Source organism: Cuculus canorus, chromosome 2, assembly GCF_017976375.1.
Source record: "Cuculus canorus isolate bCucCan1 chromosome 2, bCucCan1.pri, whole genome shotgun sequence".
Lineage (NCBI taxonomy): Eukaryota > Metazoa > Chordata > Aves > Cuculiformes > Cuculidae > Cuculus > Cuculus canorus.
Window position 1 is genome coordinate 102,355,835 of NC_071402.1, and position 17,467 is coordinate 102,373,301.

The following is a 17,467-nucleotide window of genomic DNA, read 5'->3' on the forward strand; positions in this document are numbered from 1 at the left end:
TAAGATTACCATCTTGAGTCTTTGCAAGTCTTTGTGCAGCTTCTGTGGAAAGACTTCAGCACTAGGAAAAAAAATAATATGTACATACTTACTTTACATGTAGAGAGAGAAAAATAAGGCCAAACAAACACACTTTTCTTGAGGGAAATTTTGAAGAAACAATGTTTATCCGTCCTTCCTGGCTTTCACTCCTTATGACAAACAGACTTTTAATAGAAAAGAGATATGAAAAAAAAAAAATCCTGTAAACCTGCAGACCTTTTCTGTAGGCCTACAATATCTTTATATTGCACACTGAATGTGGCAGATACTCATAAAGAAGTCATAACAGGGCCCTCTATATTTTTCCAATTATATCTAACTATCCTCTTTTACACTAATATTTGGTATTGTACATATATTATTCATTTTGTACGGTCCTAGGAACATTCTTCAAAATAGTGCCAAAGCAGCCTCTACTGATGACAAGATCACTGTCAAAATTTCAGCTATTCAACAGCTGGCATTAAATCCTCTTCTGATCTCCTCTTCTCTTACTCTGTGGATAGCATGTGCATTGGCTTTGTTTTTCTTTTCTTTTCTTCAAGTAAATATGAATTCTAGATGTTCTTCCTCAGGGAAGACAAGACTAAAAAAGGGTCAGATTTCTGAAATGAAACAGAATAGATTTTATGGTACTTGATAAATTGCTGTATTCTATAATCTGCATGCACTATAAGAAAGAATTTACTTCTTTACACACACATCATATTTTGAAACATATAGATGATTAAAACTTTAGAAATGATAGCATGATGCATAAGTGGAAAATAAAGTGCAATCGTACCAATTCTTACACTGCTAATCCCATTGGAAATGGTTGGGGATCATAAACGTTTTTATTGCCATTGGATATGAACAAGGAATAAATGAATGGCCAAATAGCAGCTACTCAAGGTTTCCACTTACTTCTGCGAGCTGTGTTTTTCTTAACTCAGCACCCACTGGAGACTTACATAAGAAATCTGGGACTAGCTGTTAATTTGAAACACTCATATTTTCAAGGCATGCTTATTGCAAGTTAGGTTGCAAATCCAGTTCTAACATATAAGACTTTTTACTGAATAGATCAAAATTATGTATTTCTTGGCAGACTTGACTTCAACTAGAAAACATGACTGTAAGTAGGTTTTGGGGGCAGCAGCACAGTGTTTATCCGTCTAATATAATTGGGGATTTTCTGAACATGCCATTTCTATTGGTCCTTTCAGTTAAATTTAACATCCAGTATTAAATTCAGAATAATAATAAATAGTAAAAGTTAGATGTTTCCTCCCTTAAAAAAATAAAACAAAACCGGGGAACACCCTCCCTCCCCCCCCAGGACCTTTTTATGAATATACACTGGACAAAACCTGTCCAAATCAAATTCTTCATATATTCAGCAGTGTACAATATTGGTGATCAATCATACAATATAAATTCTTCAGAAAGGCAGTTAACCACTTTAATTCGAGTCCCAAAGTTTTATTTATGTATTATTGTGTGTGAAAAACTGTTGAGATAATGTAATTAACTGCCAACTATCACACACCATTTAAGGAAGAGCATGCTGATTAATATGAATCTTTCAGCAGTTCTTAGAAAGGTACATCTTTTGAAGATCCTTCAGCAGAGAGATGCTGGGAATCCTCTCTTGGTTAGTAACTTTCTGGATGCTGTTCACTTTGAGCTAACAAATAGAAGACAATTTAAAGAAAATCCTACACCATGGAATTTTCTCTAATTCACTAACACAAAATAAGGCAAATATTAAGCTTCTACAGCAACATTACTTTGGTCACAATGTACATCTGGTTTACTTTACAGTACACATTAAAGAGCAATCGATGAATTCTGTTAATTTTATTACTGAGTTTTACACTATTATGCAAGGTGCTAATTATATTTTTCCAAACAAGTGTGGGCAGTTCAGTTGGTTTGTTCCAGATGTTAGTATCTTATTCTCTAACTCTCTGAAGCTTCTGCAGTTTGACAGTGTGGCCATAAACCAAAATAAATCTAACAAGGAAAACAGGATGAGAATGACTCTCTCCATTCAGTATGGCAGAACTGACATAACAAAGTTAATTTTTGCGTTTTTTGACTTCTTACATTTTAACAGGGTAAGTGTATGAATGTAGCACTTCATTTATTTCTTTTTGCATTTAATTTCCTAAGATTGGTGTTTTTTTAAAAAAAAAGAAGGAGAGCAATGAAAGACAGAAAGCCTTCTGTTTAGGCAGCCCTAATGAGGTTGTTTTGGTGGCTTTGTGTAGCGGATAGGGCACACAGGGGTAAGTTTCTCAACTGTGGAGTTCAGAAGAACCTCGTGAACAGCCACTGTCCTTCAGTTACAGCTTGTATCTAAGGATTAACCAAATTTCTCTTTACTTGCCTCCATACAGTTTTTCAGGAAACACCATACGTACTATAAATAATTCAGCTACAGCTCTGAGACTGTGTAAAATTTACTCAAAGCATGAGTCTGAAGCTGTTCATGCTGAACATTCCTGCAGCATGGTACAAACTGGTTTTAAAGATGCAGATTCTGCAGTAGTTTTCTGGTCCCTTCTGTCTATACGCAGAGAATGGCAGCAAAAGCTGGTGAAATAAATTTGGATACTCATAATGTGTGTCAATAAGCAGCTGTCAAATGGCAGTAGTTCTTCATTATTGATCCTCTCTATCTTCACACTGATGTGAACTCAAACTGAGAGAGACACTGAGAAAGATTAACTACGAAAGAGCATATGATGTGCAAAGCATATGCGTGTGACTTGCACACTGGAATCACGAGGAGAATTCTGAATTGGTTACATGAAGTACAGGCTAAGAAGGTGGAAAAATGCAGCACTTGCAGCAGGTAGTCCATTATCCTTAATGAACCTGTGCACAAAAGTATTCATGGGGTTCTGCCTTTCTGCAGGCATCGCTACAAGGACAAAGATCAAATACAAATTGAATCATTCAGATTTTGATTTATTTTTGTCTATGAGCCTAGTTTAAGAAAGGGAATGCAATCTGATAGCTGCATGCAGTGGATGCTCTTCAGCCAAGCTCCATGATCCGTGGCAGCCGTTGAGCCACAGCCAGACTGTGAGTTTTTGAAGATCTGCAAGAATTACATGCAGACAAGCATTTTCTTGCTGTATGGTGTAACTAACACGGCACATTGCCCTTTCTTATCTGAAAAGTTGATCCAGCTGTGGGCAAGGTTTCTCTCTCCGTTTATTTCGCCACTCAAACCAAATATGACATGATTTAACTCCTACTTATCTTCCGATTCTGTATTTCAAATCTTCCAAAACAGAATGTACTTTGAAAATATTTTAAACAATTTCACTTGCATAAATGTTGGTGACAACTTCCTAAGTTTCTACTCTAATAATGATATCCTGGGATTCTAAAACATCCTTTTCTCTAGGCATCAAAAGCACCTTATAAACCTTAATCGATCCTATCCTCATTTTGAAAATCTGAGAATTAGTCACATGGAAGTACAGTTGGAAAAAAACACAAATCAAAGGAAGAGTAAATTACATCTATTCCTTCTTCCTGGACCATCTACACCCCACACCTCAAGGTCCCAGCAATTAATCCTAAACTAATGAACTATACTGAAATAACCCCCAAATCCTCTTATTTGAAACACAGTCTGTCTCATACAGAAGTTGCTCAGCCTTCTCTATTCAGTAGCACTGTTTGGAATTGGTAGTCAGTGACTCAGTGTCTCAGAAGAACATCAGCAAATTCCCAGCTCTTAGTAAAACGGCTGCTAACGGTAGCCTTCGATAGGAACATGTGTGTTTTGATTTAGGAGATTGATTAGAAGACATTTGCTGTCTAGCAACCAGTTTAAAACATAGACTGATAATTCTCAGTTTTCTATATAAAAAAAAAAGCCATTTAAAACTTTTTCAATAATTTTTGACCTTTTTTTCCTTTAGTTTTGATATTTATTGCCACAAGACCTAAATGGAACCCCACCCTAGTTCTAGCACTACACGGCTAACTAGAACATACCTATATGAATTCCATCAGAGAAGAAGTCATGAATTTAGCACAAGTTTACTTTTAGCATTGGGATTGTACATACATCAGTGCCTAATTTTGCTCATGAAGTCAGATAGCTCTTTTGGCCAGGTAAACCTACAAAAATCCCCAAAGTGTTATTCTCTGTAAAGCTAGTGACATACTTTAAGGCATCAAAATCAAGATCAAATACACTTCAAAAGATGGCAACCTATGCAGAACATCAGCATTTTGCTAAATCGCATTTTGATTGCCAAATCATGTCCTTCTCTGGAGCACTGCCATCCCAAACCTGGGAGATGTAAAAAGGATTACTGCTTGTTAAAGAATGTCGAAGTGTTGTCAGTTCATAAGATATATGAAAAAATACCACCAGCTGCTCAATTTACTAAACATTCTGAGAGAGTGCAGTGCAGATGAGAGGGCAGATTTGGGATCAGGAAATACCTTTTACTGGAACAATCAGCCAACATGCAAGAAAAAGGCTGAAAAACTGTTGGATTAATAAGGTAATATGAATGTTTCTCATAACCTCAACTTTTGAATTCATAACAATTTACAATAAATAAAAGCATTCCCCAGCTCAGGTCAAGGTATTAGATTTGTTGAAATGCTGGTAACTACTAATGTTTGAAAGGTTTTTCTCAACGTTTCCTACTATTGGAAGCTTGGAAGTTACAATTTCTTTAATGTGTTTTTTTTATTTTGGCTTTTTTTGAGAAAAAGAGCAAGACTAAGGCCAGTGAGTTTTCAGGAAAAAAAAACCTCCATGGGGATGAAAACCCTCTAATTTCTTTATGATTTCTTTATATGTACACATCACACCTATGATTTGATTGTATTCTAGCAGCAAAGTGTTGACTGCTATTCTCTTAATTGCAAGCAGCTATGAAATGAAAAGTGACACTAGAATATGATTTATATATGACATAATAGAACAAGGTTTTATTCTGCTTCTGTTTGTGCTATTTGAAGGAATAAACTTTTAGGGTGCCAAAATTATTGCTAGCCTTGTTAACTCCTTTGGAAGCAAAACAGTTTACATAAGGACAGCCAAATCTGTTCCTGTATGGAAGTTTAATAAGACAGAAAATAATCTCATTGTCAGATAATGCTTCAGTTTATATTACACAATTTGATTTGTGAAACTACAAACAGATTTGGTAGTGTCACTTATTACAATAATCCTGGAAGAAGCAATAGAGTACCTTTCAGTTCCTTGATGCCAGTGGGCTGAAAGCAAGCTGCTGGAATAGCTGATTTCACAATTCAGAGTTACACATGTGCAACTAAAACTATACTTTGGCAGGCTATCGTTTACATTTTTTAACTTGTCTCCAAACTAGATAACAAGTTTAGCTCTAGCCTACATGTATTAATATTCCAAACACTTGGCTCATTTGTATAATCAAATGATGGAAAGACCACACAAATGTATGAATCTTTCAGCAACCCTGTCCCTAGTCATTCACAGACACGTAATTGCCCTGCCATTCACTCATGCATAGAAATGGTGACAAAAGCAAACAATGCCATGCTCACTCATACACTTAATTAGTTAGTCACTGTTTCACTCACTTGGTTGACTCAGTCCTCCATACCTACATCTTTTGAATCTCATCTTAATTGCCCAGTGCATAGTTACAATTAAAATTCACAGAAGACCCACATAGATTGAGAAAATCAGAATTACACCCTCAGTCTAACAGATACTAAACATGAATCAATCTCTCAGTGTGACTTGGATGTATTTTAAGGTCTTAAGTAGAAATTTAAAGCTGCAGGGCCCTTGCCTAGACTTCTCTTTCTCTCCTTTTTACCTTCCTTGCTTTGAAAGCAAAAGATAGGATTCTGCCCTTGGCACTACTTATTTAAGTAAGCATTATTGAGAGCAAAATGTGGCCTTTTGCACATAAATTATATACAATATTTGAACGCTTTCATCGCTGTCAGCAATCTCTCCTTCGTAGAGTGTTTCTCAGCATTAGTACATGCAGACACTCACTTATTTCAAAATTTTCTTGGCGAATGTCCAGTTCCCTTAATTTCTCTTAGTTGTACGTTTCATATCCAGCATGAAGTCTTCAGAGAGGAAAGTGACATGTAACATTCTAAAATTGTTAAACCAATGACCTTTTTTATTCTATAATATGTTTGATAGAAATCAGTAATTCTTTCCATTATGTATCTGACCAGCATATTCAGCTGGTGCCTGAAATGTAATGTTGTCTGCTCATCTAGTGAACAAGTCTTGCATCATTGTATGACAGACCTTAATGTACAGGTCTGTCTCTATTCGTACACACACATGGATCACTGCAATGCTGACCCTTTGTGTCATAAAGCACAAAAAACTCATCATCCTCTGATTTTAGAAATAGAATATCATTTTTCCCAGTACTAGCTTTCTCAGACCAGCAGTAGAGTGATTTTTGGTTTTATCATTTTGATATTCAGAAATGTGCATATGATATGGAACCATATATCTGGTAAAAAGACTGCCAAACAACCAGAAATCCTTACAGCTGGGAAGTGAAGTCACTGACATAATGTCACAGTAGTGAATGGGTCTGTGTAATTATTTTTTAAATTTGCATTCATTTGTGAATGTTTTCATCGAGGGCTAAGACTGGGAAACAAAAGATTAGGGGTGCTGGAAGGCTTTGCCTTCTGTTGATAGTGAACAGCATCTCAACTCACTACAACCTCTCCACAAACATGCTATCAAGGAAGAGGAATGGGGCAACAGCATGATATAGTCCTGAACTTAAAAGCAGCTTTTTGCAATCCATAAGGAGAGGTAAATGATGATAAAAATGGAAGCCTATGCATGGCAAATTCACACAGATGGAAGGGTGGCTACATTTGAAGGTAATACTTCTGAGAGGTGAAATGAGGGACAGAAAAGATTTAACAATTGCATTTACTTTTGCAAATGGCCTGATTTATCACTACAGGTATACTGCACTTTGTGGTCTGAAGAAGTACCTTCTGCAACTGAACAAGATTTGATTCTAGTCAGTTAACTCCGTCCATCTGCTAGGGTAATTTAGCCACCACCACCGAAGAATTTTGATTCCTCAGAAGCAGAATATTCAAACAGAGCTCAGGTTTTTAATCTTTAATTTGTCCTGATGAGAGACCATCCATCAACATCCATTGGACGCTCACTCGAACCTGTAAATTTGCAGCAAAATCCTCCCCAATGAGTGGCATATCCAGCAGTATCATAACAGCTACACTGCCAAATACAAATTGGCAGAGGAATTTAAGTCCTCAATCATATGCTTTCATGGCTATTTTGTTACAGGAGATCATTTAGACCTTTAAGTGTTTTGAATATAACAGTAAATGCAGGTCAGGTAAATAACAAAAAGGTAAAACAAGGTAAAACAAGCAGACAAAATGTGAAAGTAATTTTTATTGCCAACTTCTGTGACAACAAAATAAACAAAAGGAGATTCTTGAAAGTGAAACCATTACCTATTTTTTACTACCTAGTTTTTAAAATCAAATTAATTTCTAGTTGAAGCCAGGGCAGTCAATCACTTTCACAAATTGAAATGGATCACATGCAGTAAGCTTTATCTCGGTATGCTAAAAAAAGTTAATAGAAATCCACTTACATTGCTTCTGTTGTATAAAAACAACACTGGAGTTTTCCTTCCAGCCAACATTTCTCCTTAGCCAAAAAGATATTATCCTGTATTTGACACAGAGCCACACTTTGAGTTAATTGTTTGTGACACTCTCACTTCCACCATTATTTGTTTTCTATCCCCTTCCCTCAAAAAGATCTCTTTGAACACAGTATGTTAGTGTTGCAATGGCCCAGCATGCAGAAAGCACTTAGTATAAAATACATTCCACACTTATCATGACACATGAGGCAAACGCTCAGTGAAAGGTCAGGTATCTTTGTTACTTGCAGATAGTGGGGGAGATGATGCTTTGGCAGAGCTAAGAACCACCTGCAGGTGTTACCATTCACAGCATCCAAGGCAGACAGCCCGGAAACAGCACAGAAATCTGCGCATTTTTGTGTTGAACTTTAGTCATGTTTAGCAATGTACTTACTGTAATACATTTTCTCATGCATGCAGTCTATTTAATTTTCATGGTGTACTGGTGTTAGACAATACACTTACACTTGCCACTGTACACATTTTACACCCCGACTGCACACGCCTCCCAACATTCTTTGGTTATGTGAGGTCCTAGGTACTGAGTCTTGTGACAAGTGCATCAAGTCAAACGACAACCACGTCTGGTTGCACAACAGGGGAAAAAAAGTCTACAGCAGGAGTAACTTCTGCTAACAGGGAACCACTGAGCACTGTGCTTCTTCCGACAGAGAAAGAGTTGTGAGCGGAACATGTGAGACGCCCAGCACCTCTGCAAACACTGTATATGTTTGGTCTTGGCAGTGACTTGGCTCCCTGTTCTCTTAATCCAACCTAATGGCCATTGTTTCCAAAGTTAGGTTGGCTGATTATCTGATTACCAAATCCAATTCTACAGAGAAGCATAAAGCAAAAGGGAAAAAAAAAAAGAGGTCAGAAAAAGTTTGTGAAACAGGACATAAGATTGCATTTCTTTCAGGGAAATTGGTCCATAAGCTGTACATACCTTTCCATGTACATAAACATTTTGTGAAATCTTGCCAAATTTACATGGACTAAAATGCAGAATTTAAGCCACACAACAAGCCAGGGCATCAGGAAAAGTACAGATTGGTGTAAGGAACTGAATAAGCAGTGTATGGAAATTACATCTGCCAAAACAGACATGGATTTTTTAAAAATAAAATTAATTTTAAACAAACAAAACAAAGACCCTGCTCCTAAATGGCCTGCTGGAGGAAATATTATTTGCAGGGCTACAGGCTTTGCTTGCAGGGGTAGGTATAACAAGGACAGGGTGGGCATCCTCCTCTCCCCACCACTGAGCACCTAGGCTCAAAAGCAACCAGACTGAACCTTTTGAGACTATGTGACTAATATGTGGAGTCCACCACAGAGAAGACTCGACCCAAAGATCCACACAACTTCGTCAACAGTAAAATCTGGAAGCACACTGTGATCAGCAAGTTACAAGCTTATCTACAGGAATTACAGAAGCAGCTACTGGTATGCCTGCTCAGGGCTGCTTATGGTGGGGCTGGCCTAGCTGTGCTTCTCCTTAACAAAGCTCAGCAGACAAGGGGAAAACTCACCAACATTTGTGGTTCTTTCAGGCTAAGGCAGTTCCTTGAACGGTTTTGCTTGGTTCCCCCAGCCAAATGGAAGAAATAACACATGATTCTGACTGCAAGGAAATTGTTAGGATAATACTGTGTAAAGAATAATTTATGCTTTGGAACTCTCACTGTATTTGTGACGTCAAAGTCTTCAAAAGAAACCACTCGACTACCAATTTTGCTTTGTAGCTCTCTTTTTCAATATTCGAACGGCACTTTTTCAAAGGGTGAAAAGAGGCACATGAGTTCACCCCAAATCAAGTAATCATCATTCAGTATATCCTGGGATGCTGTTAAACGATTATTTTTATGTTACTTGATGTTAGTGATCAAGCACTGACAAATCCTTTTTCTACTATTTTAGTCATATATACAACATGAACAGGCACGTTTCATTCACGTGTTGGCAACATAGAAAAAAAATTATCTGCATCATGTTAACTATGAAAAAAGGCAAAAGCTTCCAACAATTCCAGAAGGGTGTAAGTGAAATCTGATACTTTCTTCCTCAGTCTGATTTTATTTTCATTGCCATGTAACACACACATCTTTCTTCAATGTCAGCTACTTCTCTCAAAAGAACTATTACAAGCTGTCACATCAGAATTTTCTCCTTTCAGAATGATTCCTCAAAATACCAGATTTTGCAATTTTCTCAAAAATTTTTATACTGTTTTTGCCTAGTCTAAATGTCTCTGCATGAAGCAGATACCAGATCAAATAGGTCTTCAATCACAAAAACACAGCAGAAACAGAAAAACATTTGGGTGGTTTACTTAGTGAAACTGAAAGTCTGTATGGAGCTCGTTGCAACATTAATCCACTGTATATAGAAAAAATGAGCTGTTAAAATTTTTCTTGTTGTTTGAGACAGCCTGAGCGACTAATCAGAACTGAACGACTAATCAGAAAATCGGCACCTAATGGAGTTCCTTACTGAGGAGTTCATTGCTTTGAGAGCCTGGAATGGAGCCGTGGTGGAAAGGTTGTTTTTCTGCAGTTCAAAGGCGAAGGAGTAACTCCATTCTAAACATATTTAATTTTTGAGTAAGCATTATTTTCAGACATCTGTTGTGCAGCCGAATAATCTCTGCACAACAGAGAAAAACAAAGCAATCTGTGCTGAAGTCTAATTCACAGGGTAGGTTCTACAGGGCAGACTTTTACACCTTGTGGCAGACTGTACCTCTTATAAGTTACCCTATGCTTCTTTAGCAATGATTACTTGTACTGGCTGACTAAACCCAGGTCCCATGAAGTGTAAATCTAACAATCAAAACGAAGCACGGAGTGTGAGCTGTGAAGGGGCTGGGTGGCCATTTTGGTGTGGCAGCCATCTTGGGGCAGAATAGATGCAAAAGCTGAGTTTCCAGAAATTACTAACATTTTGCAGATGTGATAGTTTTAAGGAAATCTTTCCAATTATCAGCTGCTTCACTAGAATTAGAGGAAGGGTATGGCAGTCTATCACAGTATGACATGTAACCGCATGAGGAAATAATTTCTGCTGCACATATTTTGCTCTCATCTTACAAAACCCCAGAGATGTAAGAGTAAAAACAAGCTACTATTAAAAGCCCCCTTTCAAGACCATAAGGTAAATCAAGAACACACGGTATAGGAATGCCTACTACTAGGATCTCATTGTAACCTTAATATGCAGCGTAGTTTGGCAATTTTATGTACTTACTTAGAAAGCCGTAGACTATAAAAGCACACCACCAACACTAAGCCCCCTTTGACACGTAAACTAATCTAATCAAATGATTTGGGAATGAGGTTGTGCTCATGATTTACTTCCCTCACAGGAGACTTTTATCACTCAGGACCTCATCACGGTGGCTGCTTCTCCTTTTCGGAGCTCTGACCCCTAAGATGTATCTGCAAGAGAGAAGGGATTAGATATTAGGTGAGGAAGGGCGATGGGAATAAGCTGTGGAAGCCAGGCTGCTCCAGCGCACCTTGGAAGCGCCGTTCAAAAGGGGCGACGGTCACAGCGAAAGCCGAAGCACACGTTAGGAAACTTATTTCACCATTTTATTTTTCGCGGCAGAAGACGAAGAAAGGCTGGAGCGCCCACGAGCAGGACGACAGCAAAGAGAGCGCGAACCCTCAGGATTCAAACACAAGCTCGGCAACAGGACTGATGAGATTCACCGATTAGAAACGAGAGAACACGACAACACCCAACACGAACACAACAAGGGGTCGGAGCCGGCACCCAACACGCCACGCGACCCAAGCCCGATACGGTGTGTGTGCCCCCTGCCTCGCCGTGATTCACCGCCCCCGCAGGGCAGAGCCGGGCTGCGGCGGCAACGCGCGGGGCGGCGAAGCGAGGCGCGGCGCGAGACACGAAAGGACGGGGCAGATGCCGGTAAAGTTCGGGTGTGCAAGAGGTCGGGCGCTGCCCGGTTTCGAATCGCTTTCGGTGCGGCGGGAAACACGTGGGCTGGAGGGCGCGCGTCGGCGGGTCGGGGGAAAAACACGTAGGCTGGAGGGCGCGGGCTCTCTCGGTGCAGCGCGCGCCGGGGGGGGGGAAATGAGGGATAAAAACACGCGGTCTGGGGGGCGGGAGGGGAGCGGCCACGCGTCGCCCTCCGCGCACACCAGGCGCCCCCCCCCCCCCCTTTCCCGTTGGCCAGGGCCGCCCCCTCCCGCGCGCGCGCGCGGCGGGACCGTTAAAACCGTTAGGCAAGCTCCCGCTTCCGAAAGCCATTCAAAAGCGGGCAGCGCCTGGCCCGGCCTCGACCCGTGGTCCCTTTCTTCATTCCCGGCGACCACCAATCCTTTCCCCCCACCCGCTCCCGCCTCCCCACGAGTCTCCGCCGCGACCCCGGGCGAGGTGCAGGAGCGGGCGGACAGCGTAGCCCCCGCCAGCAGCGAGAGAACAAAGAGCTCTCCCGCCTCTCCCCACCCCCACCCCACCCGCACGTGGGTCCGCGCGCGCCCGCCCCCGGCCCCGCCCCTCGCGGCGCCCGATTGGCGCGGGGGCCCCGCCCGCGTCCTCGCGGCGGGGGTGGTGCGCGGCGCCCGCCAATGAGCGCGGCGCCCATTGGGCCGCGGCGTTTGGCGCTCGGTCCGGGAGGGTGAACCCGGCGGGGAGCGCGCGCGGAGCTGGCGGTGGCGGCACCGGGCCGAGGCGGGGGGGCGGGTGAGTGAGCGAGCGACACCTCGCGGGGTCGCGGCGGGGAGCGCTTTGTCACCGGGGGGAGGGGGGCGAGCAGCAGCCTCCCGCGCGGGCGCGGTGCCGGCCGGGACGCCCTTTGTCTAAGTTGGCTTCGGCCGGCGGCCCGCGCTGAGCCGGCAGCGCCGGGAAGACCCCGCGGTTTCCTCCCGCGGGAAGGGGCGGGGGGAGGCTGAGCCCGCCGAGTCGGCTCCGGGGGCGCCGGCGGAGCGCGGGGCGAAGCCGCCCTGGTGCCCGCCGCCTCCCGGAAGCCGGGCAGGGAGGCCGCCCCCGCGGAACCCGCTCTGCCGCCGCCGCCCCGTGGGGTAAAGGCGGCTCCGGTACCTTGGGGGGTAAATCAGACCGGCGGTGGTTCCGGGGAGCTACCGAATCCACGAGGGCTCGGCTCGATCTGCCGCGAGAAAGTTCACGGGGAGCTGGAAATTCTGGGCTTGGAATCTAATTGTCGCGGGTGTACAGAGCGCTCGCTAAAACGAGGGGTGCCTGGGGAGGTATGAAGGGAGAGCGCTGGGAGAGAGCTGTCTCTGAGCCGTGAGTGTGACTGGTTAAAGATGAAGAAATCGGCGCCTTGTGGCGTACGGTGTACGCTTTGGATGTTAATAGGTATTTTGGTGATTCCGAAATTGTTATTGCCGGACAAAAGAAGAGTACTCCGTGCATAGATGAAGCAGGAATGGGATAATAAACTTGTAACGTGCTTGCAATACTCGTTTCTAACTTACAAAGCGCTTTCGTTATAGCTAGGAAAAAGTTTTCTGTGTTTTGTTTTTTTTGTTTTTTTTTTTGGTCTTTTTTTAATCTATAGAGCTGAAACTTCAGATTCTTGGTCTCTCTAATAAGACTGTAACAGCTTAAACAAGGTTGTTTAATTGTCGCAAGGTAGATTTGCCTTTGTTTAAGTCTAGCAACTGTTGTTTCGGCTATTACGAGTCTGGTTCTTACTGATACAGATTTCAGTGAAGACTTTTACCAGGATTTTTAGTGTCATCTTCACTTCTAAATTGGATCATCCTCATAGATAGGTTCATCTTTTTTTAGGGGTTGGCACATTCAGATTCTTCATGTGATTTATAAAAATAAAAAAGTCATTCTTTGTTTGTCCTCAGTGTCTATATCAAATTGAGAGTCTGGGAAATGTTTATTTGTGGTAACAATAAAGCATCTGCAGAAGGGTGAGTATTACTTGTACATAGTGTACTATACTCTTACTTTAGATAATTAAAATATGAGTATTTGAGGTGGACAGAGTATTCCAGAAAGTGTCCTTCCAGTATTTTAGGAGATACGACTCAAAAGTTTTGTGCGACGTGTCAAGTGTTATTAACGTCGAGATCTAGTGCTTTATCAAGTGCTGGCTTTAAGATTGTTGCATCAAAAGTGTTACAGTTCTTGTTCTGAAGTTTTCCTTATGAAAAAGCAAAAAAAGAAAGGAAAATTTTTTTGTAATCTTTCCTCTGCCTGCATGAGGAGTGAAAGTAGCAATTAAAGTTAACCTGTGGAGAAATCTGTGACAGTAAAATATTCCGTGAGATGCTAACAGCTATTTTTGCCGGGAACTTTGAGAGAATTCAAGATTCTAATTTAGGACAAAAATTCAGAAAAAACCCCATTTTTAAAAAATATGTAATTTCACCCTGAAAGATGACATATACTAAAAATCCACATTGTCAAAAGGTTATAAAAGGCCTTTGCTCTGTTTAAAATGAGCTGAAGGGGTGGTTTGTAACCTTAGGCCAGAGATGTGAAATTTAAGCTCAGTGTTTTTTGTTTGTTTCTTGCTGTATTTTTTTCTCTCCTGCTAGAATTGCCAACAAGCTGAAACATATTTTGTTGAGGACATACATTCAAATGGATTGTTGTTTGTTCTGTAACATTGCGATGTTCATAGGTGAAATATAAATATATTTCTGTACTTATGCTTACCTGCAAAGAAACTTTGGCTTAGTGAGAAGGGAATTTTTGTAGTGCATTGTTGAATGCACTAGCTATATTATACACAGAGAGGGTGCAAACTAGCTGCTCCTTCTTGTAAAAGCAATTTATGTCAGAATAAGCTACATTTAGTGCACTCCAACAGTGTTCCCAGAAAAGCTGGTGCACTGTAAAATTCCCCTTGAAATTAGTAAAAAAAAAAGCTGTTCTTGTCACCATTCACAAAATTCAGCGTCTTTAGCTCTGTATGTCATGTATACATTTTAGCAAGTTCACAGCTATAATGTTAAAATTGAACAACAAATTTAAACAGCACTGCTATATTCATGTGATTGAACAGTGAGTGTTATTTTTAAAAATGGCTGCAGTACCATCAGAAGGCACATTTAATAAATGTTTGCTTTACATTGTATTTCAGCAAAAGTGGTGTTGTGGGAAACTTCAATGTGTGGTTGTAATCTGAAAGTTCTGTAATCCCTCCAGTTAGTGCTTATAGGTATATCTTAGCTGACTTGAGAGGAAGTAGCTGTGAAATTTAGGGGGGAATAGTTTTCCTTAGCAGTAATGCTGAAAATCTCAGGAGCAGGACCTAGCCTTCAGTAGGCAAGGAAGTTTACTGAGTCAAGTAGGTCATCTTTACAGAATTACCTTTCCAAGCAAAACTGAGCTTATCAGATTTCTATAAAAGTGGAGAAAATGAATTATGTACTGTAAATATAGTTCCTAATGTTTTGATGAGGTGTTTGAATAATGCTTACATTAGAAAAACAAAACCTGTGTTAACAGAAGCTGTGGGACAGTAACAGGTCGTTTATGTTAATGGTAAAGCTGCTACTAGCCTTTCGTTCATACTGTTAGCGAGGTCATGGAGAGCACTGCCGGGCTCCTTGAAATGGTGTCTGATTGAAGACAAGATCTATGCTGTATATATCGATGTATATACAACTGTTCTAGATTGGCTAAGTCTGTCTTTAAATGGAAGTTACTCAAGTACTGGCATCGTTTAAGTGGTAACTTCAGTTAAGTGGCTGTGTCTGGGTTAGACAAAGAAAAACCGTGTATAAAATGGATGCAAAACAGAGAAAGGTGTTTCATGGGGAAGCATAAACATTGGTTACCTCAGCAGAGTGCTTGGGTTTGTTTTTCACCCTTAGTATATGGCTAAGTTTTGTTGAGGAAGACATTAAAAGCAGAACAAAGGATAGAAATATGAAATAGGTATTTTATCTCTTCTCATAGAGATCAGTTAAAGACATTGGGGTGATGCTCTGTACCTCTGTTTATGCCTGAGGTGAAACTGAATAATGACATTTATTGGAGAAAGGAGTAGGTTCTCTTGGGCTCCAAGCAAAAAACAGTGAAGCATTCTAAAATATGATAGTGACAGTGTTGCTTTCTGTAACTGATAATAGTAGGTAGTTAGATTGTTACAGGCTTTTTCTAATGTTTTGCCTGGATTTCCACTAAGATGTGTCAGACTGCAGACTTGAGGCCTGGATCCTCAGCAAAAGTGAGAAAACTACCTCCAGTGTCATAGTCAGAATATGTACTCTGAATTAAACCAACCAAGTGACTTTTAGTAAACTTGGGTAGAGGCAACTCTTAAGAAGAAGCATGAAAGGTATAATGTGCATACAATACTGACAAATTAAGCTTCTCTTTAAAATAGTAAAAAAGGAAAGGAATACTTAAATATATAATTAATTATTTAACCACAGACTCATAAATTGGTTGTAATTTTAAAAAATATTGGGAGAGAAGAGGATGTCTGTTAATGTGCCTGCTTTGTCCAGAAAAAATGTAAACACACAAAGAAACAAACCCCACCCAGATTAATGTGAGTCATGCCCTTACTTTAGGAATCTTTTGGCTACCTGGCTGAAATCTGCTTTTAGGATTTTTTCAGTAATTGTACTTCTGTTCAATTTGTGGAAAATGCTTTTGTCTTGGTATGGTTTATGGTGCATACTGTACTTCCTTTCTAATGGTAAAATCGGTAGTACTTTTAAGGTGAGAAGGCCCTTTGGAAATCTAGATGGACACTGTGCATGCTTTGAGTGCTGTGGATAAACATAATGTAATAATGCGCGTGGATCAGTGCAGTATTGTAATTTGCTTGAAAATCGGGTGTAGTACTTCCAAAGTTTCTAGTTTGGATATATATGGTTTCATTATCAAATGAGGTAAAACTGATGCCTTACTGTGTGCCTTCCTTGATATGTAATTGCAGAAGAACTTAAGAATTTGATATTAATTTTCTTTTTTTCATATATGCATATGGAGCCTGCTTAGATGACGTTGTATGTGTAATTATGCAAGCAAAGTAGAGCAAATTGCAGTCCGTATCCTGGGCTTTCTTAGACGTTAATTGAAAAAAAGTATTTACGGGGGGGTATGATTTCTTTATACTTTTAATTTATTTATTTTTTTTTAATCTAGAGCAAGGCCTATTTCTCTTGTCAGATTTTGTTGTATCTGGCTTCTTCCCATTCTGCCTTTTATGTGGTTGGTTCAGTTTTTCCTGCCGTGCATTCTCTTTTTTACAGACTGCGTGTTCGATTTAAATCCCAAAGCTATCAGATGTAATTTAAAGAAACAAAGTATTTGAAAGGAAGGAAACTCAAACCTTACGACTCACATTAAAAAAAAAATAATAAAATTATATGTGAGCTGGTTTTCTTTCTGTATTTCTTAGCATGAGTGGATCTGGCAAGCTTTATATTTTTGTTGTGTAGTTGTCTGATCTAATTTTTCATTAGTAAGATAAGAAATTCTAGAGATGGAATGCAGTTTGCTGCTTCTGTCAGAAATCCAGAAGATGTGTGTTACAGATGCTTGATTTACCTGTGAAACTGTACCATGGCAAATGGGTTAAAGTCATTAAGTTGTTATCGTCTCTTTTTTAATGATGCAATTTATAACCAGGGACAGCATAAGATCTGTTCTTTGTGATAACTTCATCCATCTATATGTCCACTAGTTTGTGCCATGTTTCTAGTAAGCATTTATTACTGTGTTTAGTGCAAAGTTAAACCCACTGTTTAACTATTGGAAGA

The 17,467-nt window shown here is 40.3% G+C and overlaps 1 protein-coding gene across 3 annotated transcripts in view; it reads left to right on the forward strand.

Moving 5' to 3' along the window:
• The first annotated feature begins 11,650 nt into the window (after nt 1-11,650).
• EZH2 (enhancer of zeste 2 polycomb repressive complex 2 subunit) overlaps nt 11,651-17,467 on the forward strand; it is a 52,373-nt gene continuing 46,556 nt past the window's right edge. Inside the window, exon 1 of one of the 3 annotated variants that reach the window (XM_054058702.1) lies at nt 11,651-11,669. Coding sequence is in view for 1 of the 3 variants with exons in the window: in XM_054058700.1 (XP_053914675.1) it covers nt 11,664-11,680 (17 nt within the window). In the remaining 2 variants the exon portion in view is untranslated. Of the gene's footprint in view, nt 11,681-12,322; nt 12,447-17,467 lie in introns of those variants that run through there. The other 2 variants (XM_054058700.1, XM_054058701.1) reach the window with 2 other exon arrangements.